Consider the following 10,765-nt stretch of genomic DNA (forward strand, 5'->3'; position numbering starts at 1 on the left):
TCAATCCCAATGGTGTAGATAAAGCAAATTAAGCCTGGAGTATGGAAGGAGAATGGGTAAGGGGATGTCCTCATCCTCACTCTGCTACCTAAAAAGCTACAGATGCAAACTATGCTGCCCCACTTTTTACACTTTTTTAGGTATAATGGTCAAGGAGGATATTGACCCTTTGGAACTGAACATTACACCACACCAATAAATGTAATAGAGCATGGGGTGCCTAGCTCTCCAATTATGAGGCATCAAGCTCTAAGTTTCCATGCTACATACACACACAAGCAGTTTCCAAGCCCATTGTGTTTTCGTACATGTCTCTTCCCATGTCTCTTCCCTGCCTCCACTGACTCCCTCCCCTGGGATCAATCGTGTAACACAATGCTCCCTACCTTACACCCACAGTAGCTACATTTTGGAATCCAATTATTTTTGTAAACTGCAATACAGAACCTGTTGTATAAGTTTGATAACTTGATTACCAATGTGCCCCTTGTCTTGCCCAAACACCTATTTTACTATTTGTATTCCTCCCAAACTATTTAGCAGAATCTTAAGAAAATGTATTGAGCATAAAAAAAACCCTAAAACATTAACCTGTGGGGTTAGCAAAGTTCTCACACCTTGGTTCACCTTCATAGGTTTCCCAGACCCACCACCTGGGGTACTAGAATTACCCCAGTACTTTTAAGTACAGACACCTATTTTATTCTTTATAAATATACCCCATGCTATTGTCCTTCTTAGTGTGCCGCACTAAGAAGCTGCTTTATTAAGGTACAGGTAGTGTTTTATACAGAATTCTGATTTCTTCTATTATTTCCTTTAGGTGAAGCCTGGCACAATATTTGATAACTTCCTCATCACAAACGATGAATCTTTAGCTGAGAAAATTGGAATGGAGACGTGGGGTGAGACCAGGGTAAGAAACTACAGGGTCGGGTTGTATTTCAAGTTGTTTCTAATATCCAATGACTTTGCAGTCCTATAAGGGTATATGGGATGCGGTTAATATCCCGACAGCGGGGATTCTGGCGCTTAGAATGCCTGCGCCAGAATCCCGACATTTGTCAGACTCACCACGCCAGCATCCCAACCACCGGAATCCCGAAGGTAAGTAGTGGGGTTGCGGGGAGAGTTAGCATTAGGGGTTAGGGTTAGGCACTGGGGGTAGGGTTAGGCACTAAGGGGGGAGGGTTAGGTTTAGGGTGCAGGGAGGGGAGGTTAGGTGTAGGCACTAGGGGGGGGGGGAATTATTTTTAGAGTTTTAGACATTAGGGGTTTTTATTGTCAGGCACCGTGGAGGGATGGTTAGGGTAGGGAGAGGGTTAGGATACTTACTGACAGGTGTCGGTATTCTAACCCTGTCGGGATGCCAACGTCGGGATTTTGACCCCAGGTCCCGAGCACCGGCATCCCATACCCATCGCGGGGATATGACCTTAGTGACATCTTCACCAGGTGTAGCAGTCTGGCAGCATGTGGCGGGAATTAGGATGTATTTGGGCATATAGCGGACATAGGGATGTATATAATGATAGTTGTACTGTGTATGGAGTAGTATTAAGGCTTTATAGCTGGGAACCAGTGCCACGTGAGGAAAGACCCTGGTAATGTGGGGGTATTGCCATGAAGGTCGGACATGGCCATTCGTTGAGATGATCTGGCACCCTCTGTTAAGAATAATACATGCTTGTGAAGGGGGACGTGGCGAACCCCTCTTATGAACAAGGCCACGACTCTGTCAGGCACCTCCAGTCAGGTATCCATGGGAACCGTGGGAACAGGATAGTATATGCTTTGCCTGAGGCTCTCATGCTGTGTATGATGAACTTTGGGCCTAATTCAGAGATGTATGTAAATTTGATATTTACGTAGATCTCCAATGTCTGCAGATCTTTATCTATGATGTCTCTTGCAGTTCCCCAAAAGTCGCAGCATGATTAATGTGCTGCTGGAATTTGGGGCTGGCGTTGGGCAGCGTTCCAGAAAGCGGGGGAGTGTTGGTCCTGTTTTTTAGGAGTGCCCATGTCAGTGGCTGCGTCCTTGCATGCAGTGTCACTGGCCCCGGTGGTGTGATATTGCCAGACATCCTGAGTTACCTGAGGATTACCCAGATGTCCAAAGTTTATGCAGTTGATTCGATGCTGCATCTTCAGACGCAACATTGGAACACAGAAGTCGGCAGTGGGAGTCTTTTTACTAAAGTATAACTTTGCACAGCCGATGCAAACAAAGACACAATGGCCGTACCGGATTCAGTATGATTTACCGCCGGCAGCGGCTGGCCGGCAGGGGTGAAAATCCCGATCGTCGAAGGTAACTATCGGCTAACCCTATTCTACCTCTTAAACCTAACCCTCCCTTAAGGGTGCCTAACCCTAATCCTCCCTCTAAGGGCCTGAACCTAACTCCCCCTTCCCCACCGCCTAAACATAAGTCCCCCGGGGGAGGGGGTGTGTGCCTAGCCCTAACCTCCCCCAGGGGTGCCTAACCCTAACCCCCTCCTTCCCCTAGCCTAACCCTAACCTCCCCCCAGGGGTGCCTAACCCTAAGTCCCCCCCAGGAGCCCTAAGGCTAACCCTCCTCCCCCCCGTGGCTGTCCGCGCCCGGCGCCTGGCTTACCTTTGATCAGTAAGCCGGGTGTCGGGCTCCCGGTGTAGGTCTAATGACAGGTATCAGTATTTTGACGCCTGTCATTTAACCCCTTGCCGGGATTAGAAAATCGGGAAGCCGGCAGTCGGGATTACGTCTGTCGGCTTCCTGACTGCTTCCCGGCTGTACCATCGTGTCCATCTCTGAACCATCTCTGAATCGTGCACTTTAATTTGATACATGTACACAAAAAACACCAACCAGAGGAGAGCGCCAGACAGCATTACGGGAGGGTGAGTTAGGATGAGAGCTGGTACCTTTTCATGAAGCAATGGATTCTGAGAGTCCATTTGAAGCTTTGGATTATGTCCATGTTCTTGTCACACACTTTGTAGTCCAAATTGTAGTCCAATAGCCTCAAATTATTCATAGTCTAGTATAAAAATAATTTATGTTACAGCTATGTGACATTCTCCTAATACATCCCAACTGTCCCGGTTTCAGTGGGGAAGTCTCTATTTGGGAATTAATTGATCCGATCACTGGGCAGTTGGGAGGGTTGTCTGCTCACTACTGCACTCTAGTGGCAGGAGAGTGTGGCAGCGAAAAAGGGGTAAGAGGGGATTTGGAGTAAAAGAGGCATGCCCCTGAGGGTGTGACTATAACCCCCCTCTGAGGCATGGGCATGCCCCAATCCTGATCACCTCATGTTCAATGCTGAAAGTTACGGCCATGACATCTTCTAACATCCTGTTGTGATCTTCCTTAGGAACCAGAACTGAAGATAAAAACGATACAGGATGAGGAGAGAGACGCAAAGGATGAGAAGAAGCAAAGATGGAAAAAGTTAGAGCAAGAGTTTGCACAGCTGGATGAAATGGAAAGGCAGGAAAAGAATAGGAAGCACAAACTAAGAAAAGAATTACGGCAACAGTATGGATTAGAGGACCCGGCACCTATACCGGAGCCAGCACCAGAACAGCTGCCGCAGCCTCCAGAACCTAAAGATGAATTGTAAAACCCACCACAAAATCACAGACATGAATAGAATACAAGACCGACATGTCTGTGTAAATATAAGAGGACAAAGATGGCCGCTGTGACATTATTCTTGGTGAAATAACTTTATTGATTGACATTGTTGAATATTAGTAGAGAATTTGAGATGTCACTAAGTGCACTTATTATTTGGTTACTGACTATATAATTGCCATCAATTCAAAATAATTTCCAGAATCAAATGCGTCACAAATTACTGTTTATGCGGATGTCGTGACACTACAATCCCTCTCAATATGTGTTTGCAGAACTTGATTATTATGCATTGTTGTGCACACTTAATAAGGACATATTGTGGGAATGGCATACATAATACATAATAGTACTGAGAAGTTGATTAGTACTGAAATATAGGGACATTTTCACATTTTAGAGGAAAAATCTTTAAGACCTGGGAACTAGGAATAGGTGTCAACTATGTGACCTTGTTACATAGGGCCTGATGAGTGCATTGCTGATCGCAGATTCCTGATTATCAGGAATCTGTGTATGTACAGGAACGGTTCTGTGCACGCAGGCCTCCGAATGTATCTGCCTGATTGACAGACAGGCATTTATGGGGCAGTGCGTGGACGGGGACAGTCTGTGTTCCCGGAAACGGGGGCATGTCACTTCCATTTTCCGGGAGTGGCTTAGCCAGGATCTGCGTCCATGGATGTACTGTAGATTCCTGCCCTCGCATGCCAGCAAGCCTGCGGAAACTGAGGCTTACTCATCTGGCCGGAGCTGTCCAACATCGATGGTGATCCCAGGCTGCGACCTCGCTTTCGGCACTGGATGTGCGCAAATAAAAAAACCTGGCGCTCAAAACCTGAAACGCCCCTCACCTAATGGAATAGCAAAAATCCTGCAGGTGCAGGATTTTTGCTATTCTCGCACCTACTTGAATACCCCCCTTAGACGTAATATTTCTGGAATCTGGACGTTTTTGCATGTGTAGTTGTATAAATGTGATGAAATACTATTTTGACAGTTTGCACTTTAGCTGTGTTTTTTTGTATTCTTGTATTGCTTTCCATTTAAACATACTGTAGTATTTATCAGCATAAAAGAACAAACTAGTCTATGTATGTGCCTTTCCTTAACCCTGTACTAAACATGATTTACTAACATATGTGTAAAAGTGACCAATGAGATATTGACTTTAATATATAATGCAAATCAGACTACACAAAGCTAATCCTGATTGCTTGTTGTTGCTTACTGTACATCACTTTGCTACTGCTAGGAAATCACCATCTGGGTGATTGTTTATTTAGATGTTATGGGCAAAATTTACTAAGCGACGGGTTCTAAACCCTGCGGTTTGGTGGCGGTTTGACGGCGGGTTCTAAACCTTGGGGGTTTGGCAGCGGTTTCTAAATGACAGCCCTGTTCTATTCTATTCTAAAATTTGTTTTGATGGTGGTTTTGCAGTAGTTTTGGCCTTAGTAAATCTGCAGACAGCAAAACTGCCACCAAACCGCCGGGGTTTAGAACCCGACGCTTAGTCAATTTTGCCCTTTGTCTCTATCCAGGTTATCCATACTCACCAATTACCCAAGTACATGCATTTAATAAGCATGGAATCTTGGATTGTGATTTATTTTATCTGTTACCCCAGTTGTGGCTTAAGAAGGAAGGGGCCTCATGTGCACCCACCCTGCCAGAGTCTACTGCGCATGCGCAGGTCTTCTGGGAACAAGGCACTCGCCCAATTTTCCCGGTGATTCCTGTGGTGCTGATGCCAGAGAGATAAGTATAATGTATGGGAGCATGGTGTGCGGGGTGGGGGTCCCTAGACCCATGGGCTCGTGTGCACCACACCCCCTGCGCTTATTATAGATAGGCCTCTGTGTTAACTTACCATACACTTCATCAGTCTAATGAAGCATGAACAATACTTTGGTATTGCCCTTTAATCATTAAAGTCTATGGCCCTTTTACTCCTCTTTCCATCTGCTCAGTCTTGTTTTATTACTGTGTTTGTCCCCAATTATAACGAGCAAAAGTACATGTTGGCGCTATACTAAAAAATTGTTATTAATAATAAAAATAATAAGAAGAAACTTTCTAAATCGTTTTGTTGTCTTAAACACTGAGAGCCTGATGCAGCTAGGATCGCTATTCTGCTAATACACACGCAGTTGCTAATATCAGCGGTGATATGCAAATGATTGCAATCGCATTGTGATCACAGCCTAACATAAGCACGTTCACTTCCCCTTACTCACATCCATATACTTTAGCAATATAGCGAAATAATCAGTACCATCGGACCCATACACACACTTGCACAAGCCCTGACCTCATTCAGAAATTGCTAACAGCTACACTCGCTATGAGACCTCAGGCTGTGTAGGCCGCCGCAGTGGATATGCGCACCCCTGAAACGGTGTGTGAATGCACTGGCACGCCTGCGTTCGGCCGACCAACCCCCCCATCACCTCCCACAAATGGCACTTCCTGTCAATCACTCTGCGATGGATCTGCGTAGCCTCTGCGCTCGCAGTTCTGATCGACGGGTGCCCGGCTCGCACTCTGCGATGCATGCGCAGAACGCAACAATAAGCCGATTACATGCGTATTAGCTGAATCAGGTCCTGAGTACATTTTTATATTTATTAAATTTAAAAAAAAAAAAAAAAAGAATATTTTTCAGTTGGTGTTTGTAATTTCATTCTTCTGAAGAATTTACAACGTTACAAAACTGCACCTGACATCCGGGAACTCCAGCAAATGTAAGAACTGCTTTAGATAGTTTGTTGTAGACGCCTCTAATGGATAATGGCTACCTGGATAATGTTGGCATTAGCCCCTTTTTTTAGCATTACTTACACACAGCTGTAAGATCACATGATACATTATACCCTATTATGGATAGGTTGCAGTAACATTTTGGAATTAAACCTTCGAAATTTGATTATTATTTTTTTGTTTGTTAATTTTTCATAATTATACTGTTGTGTCACTTGTGCTTAGTCTCTAAACTGCTTTACTACAAATTATTAGCATCAAAGAATATACTGCTGGGGGTCCCTTTCTATTGTGCTAATTATGTGAATAATTTGGTTTAGTCATGTATATGCCATAAAAATAAACTCTCAGGCAGTTCTGCGCGTACACATGAGTAAGTTTGTTTAAACTGTGTTTTTGCTCCATTTGTGTTACTTATGTACATCTCTCCAAACAATCCCTTACACAATCCTCATTTAAAACATACACACTGGAGCTTATTCATTGTCGGACTGGGGCATGAAGTGCCCACCAGGGGATTGTAATAGTAGGGGCCTACTGAAGGGACGTATCCATCTGCCAAAGTGGGTGTACCCAGTGAACAAAGAAGCATGGCAATAATATGTGCAAATAAATGAAGGAGGAGGTAACTAGTGATAGACCTTCCAAAGCCAGAGAAAGGGCTGTCCTGATCAGTGCCAGATTAAGGTCCACATGGGCCTGGAGCTGAAAAAGGGCCTATTGTGTGCCACTACAGGGGGGGACTTTGATTGAATGGTTTAGGGCAGAGCTTTAGCCAAAAAGTAATACTGGCCATACACTTTTACGACCAGCATAAGATAAGATTAATTTTACGATTTCCCTTCCCGGAGCTCCCTGGCAATCCCGGTTGTACGATTTTGTGCTTGCCGACTTCCGGGACCCCCAACAGTGGGGGTGGCCATTGAACTGTATAATTGGGGCCCCAAAATAACAGGGGCCTTACTGGACTTATTCTGGCCACCCAACAGTGGGCCAAATGGTTTATTGAAAAGTTTTGCTTGAAATGTTGACTTGGTATATACTTGCCTACCCTCCTGATTTGGTCAGGAGCCTCCTGAAAATTGGGTGCTGCTCCCTACCTCCCGGGAAGGCAGGCAATCCTCCCGGCTGCCACCCACCCCTCCTATCCTCCAGCAATAACCTTTGCAATTCCCACAGTGGGGGGGGGGGTGGCATGACGCGATTCACTCAGAATCGTGTCATTTTAGACCGACCCCCGCTTCACAATGCCTGTATTATCGGCATTGTGTAGCGGGACCAAAATGACACGATCGCGTAGCCCTGCCACACCTACAAATTCCTGTCACCTGCCCGGCCACTCCCCCTTGTCCCAGCTACACAACCCCATCCTGCCGGTCTGGCTGCTCCCTCCCGGAAGTCGGCAAGTATGACTTGGTATTAATAAAGTTAAACTGTTTATAGAAGGGGTGGGGATAAATCCAATTAATTGTCACAATGTGTCACTCACTGGCCACCAATGTCATGGGCCACCTAATAAATAACTAGAAAACACTCCAAATATATAAAAATTTCAAAAACAAATATATGACAACAAGATAAACAAATACATTACAACAACATAAATAATTCTGTTACAACAACATAAAATATATTTCCACAGCATAATCAAATATATTACCTTTGTTTATGTTGCTGTAATATATTTGTTTATGATGTTGTAATATAACATCACAAACAAATGTATTGCAACAACATAAACAAATCTATGACATCAACAGAAATATTTTAAAAACATGTAAAAAAAACAAATTAAAATATAAAAAAAACACATGACATTCCTATAAAAAATATAAAAATTACAATACAAATAAAAACCCATTACATTCCTATAAAAAATAAAAAAACATTTAATACATATAAAAACACGTCATTCCTGTAAAAAAAGGAAAACATTACAATACAAATAAAAACATGTCATTCCTGTAAAAAAAAGAAAACATTACAATACAAATAAAAACACACGTCATTCCTGAAAAACAAAGAAAACATTAAAATAGAAATAAAAACATGACATTCCTGTAAAAAAAGAAAACATTACAATACAAATAAAAACAAATGACATTCCTGTAAAAAAAAAGAAATCATTACAATACAAATAAAAACACATTACATTCCTGTAAAAGAAAAACATATTACAATACCATAACAAACATTAAAATCCTGTAAAAAAAACATTAAAACAATAAAAAAATTGAACATTAACAACATTAAAAATCACAAAACTATATACACTAATACTTAAATATTTCTACGTCCTTATTTTTATTCTTCCTAGGAATGTCAATGGATAGGGAGCCCCAGGTTTGTGACTGGATTCATCGAGATCCTACAGTCAAAAGAGTGTCTATGGCGGATAAGCTGTAGACAATACCATAATAAGTTGCAGAAATTGGTCGCTTTACAGGTGTTGTTCGACTACACTAAAAAGGTCATTGCCAATGCTGACCTGAAAACTGTCCGCCAGAAAATCCAGAACCTTCGTATGGTCTACATCAAGGAGAAGAAGAAAGTGGACGATTCAAAAAGTTCTGGAGCAGGCACCGATGAAGTGTATCATCCAATGCTGTGGTACTATAACATGATGACCTTCATCAGTGAACAGGAGCCACAACACCAGTCTGTCATCCTGATGGCCGAGAGAGAGGGAGAAGAGGAGGTGGCAGAAATGAGTGGACCGTCTGTGGAGATTTTGGTAAGTTGCAACACAGTTCATAAACTAAAATCTTTTTTTTTTTTTAGAATAATCCCAAATGTCCACTGTAGTCAGTTAGTTCACAAACAGTCCTCCTGCCATGGCACCGCACCTGGTCCATTGAAATAGGCTGTATACTCCTCCCTCACTTCTTTGGCACGTGCGGTTGATGTTGTTGAAATTAGTGGTGCAGACACTATTGTAAACTGGGCAATCTCCTGCGGATGTCCTGCATCTTCTGGTCTAGTTGTGACTGGCCCTCGTTGAGTAGTTTTTCTTCGCAGAAAGTTGTGCAGCACACAACACGCCATCATGACCCAGTCTATCTTGTCCACACGTAGGTTTATGGTGGTGTGGAAAATGCGGAACCGGTTGCTGAGTATTCAAAACGCATTTTCCACAATGCGCCATGCACGGGATAGACGGTAGTTGTAGATCCTCTGCTGTCTGGTCAGGCCCCTCTGTGCAAATGGCTTCATCACATGTAAAGTCAAAAGCCTCGCCTGCAACGAAAACATAATTTAGGCCGTGCTGTGTCTCGTCCAGTGATGGCAAGTTGAGGGTTTTGTTGGTGAGTCTCTGGAAGAATTACGTCTGTTTGAAGGAACCACCATCCAAAGCACGGCCATTCTTGCCAACAGCCACAAACAAAAATTTGTAGTTGGCATTCACCACTGCCATGAGAACGATGCTGAAGAAGCCTTTGTAGTTATAGTAATATGATCCGGTATTGGCAGGTGGGTTGATGCGGATGTGTTTTCCATCGATGGCTCCTCCGCAGTTAGGGAAATTCCAACGTTGTTCAAACTCTTCAGCGATGCTCTTCCACTCCTCCACGGTGTTTGGAAACTAGAAAAATAGTAAAGAATGGGTTAAAACATGACTATAGTATTTTTTCTCCATTTTATTTCCTATATAGACTCCCACCCAAGAGCCTGATCTGTCCTCCACGCCGGACCTAAGTGGATACTTAGGTCCGGCGACCATTGAATCCACAGACCAGCAACCATTGAATCCACCCCATCATGTTCCGCACCTCCCCAACGTAAAAAAAAGAAACAGGGGAAAAAGCACCAGGAGTACTCAGAACAGGAAGACATGTTTCTGCAACAAGCAGAACGCATCCTTCAGAAACCGCCGGCTGACATCGACGATTTTACAGCACATATTAACAGTAGAATGCGAAAAATGGATGAACCAACTAAGATAAATTTCCACAGGCTCGTGTATGAGCTATTAATTAGGTCACTCAAAAGTAGGGGTGTGCACCGGCCACTTTTCGTGTTTTGTGTTTTGGTTTTGGATCTGGATCTTTCTTCGTGTTTTGGATCTGGATTGGTTTTGCCAAAACCACCCTTCCGTGTTTTGGGTTCTGGGGTTTGTGTTTTGGATCTGTATTTTTTTTTTTTAAAAAGCATAAAAACAGCTAAAATCACAGAATTTGTGGGTTTTTCGTCTCCTCTGCTATTATTAACCTCAATAACCTTAATTTCCACTAATTTCCACACCTCACACCTCACAATAGTGTTTTTATGCCAAAAGGTTGCACCGAGGTAGCTGGATGACTATACTAAGCGATATGAGTGGGCGGCACAAACACGTGGCCCATCTAGGAGTGGCACTGCAGTGGCAGACAGGATGGCAGTT

The 10,765-nt window shown here is 43.4% G+C and overlaps 1 protein-coding gene across 1 annotated transcript in view; it reads left to right on the plus strand.

Moving 5' to 3' along the window:
- Positions 1-3,607, plus strand: part of LOC148474647 (calreticulin-like) — a 44,459-nt gene extending 40,852 nt beyond the window's left edge. Inside the window, exons 8-9 of the mRNA XM_088458276.1 lie at positions 824-916; positions 3,359-3,607. Coding sequence (XP_088314402.1) covers positions 824-916; positions 3,359-3,607 — 342 coding nt within the window. The remainder of the gene's footprint in view (positions 1-823; positions 917-3,358) is intronic.
- Positions 3,608-10,765: the final 7,158 nt, after the last annotated feature.

This window comes from Taudactylus pleione, unplaced genomic scaffold, assembly GCF_031769625.1.
Source record: "Taudactylus pleione unplaced genomic scaffold, aTauple2 ptg000824l, whole genome shotgun sequence".
In the NCBI taxonomy this organism is placed as follows: Eukaryota; Metazoa; Chordata; class Amphibia; order Anura; family Myobatrachidae; genus Taudactylus; species Taudactylus pleione.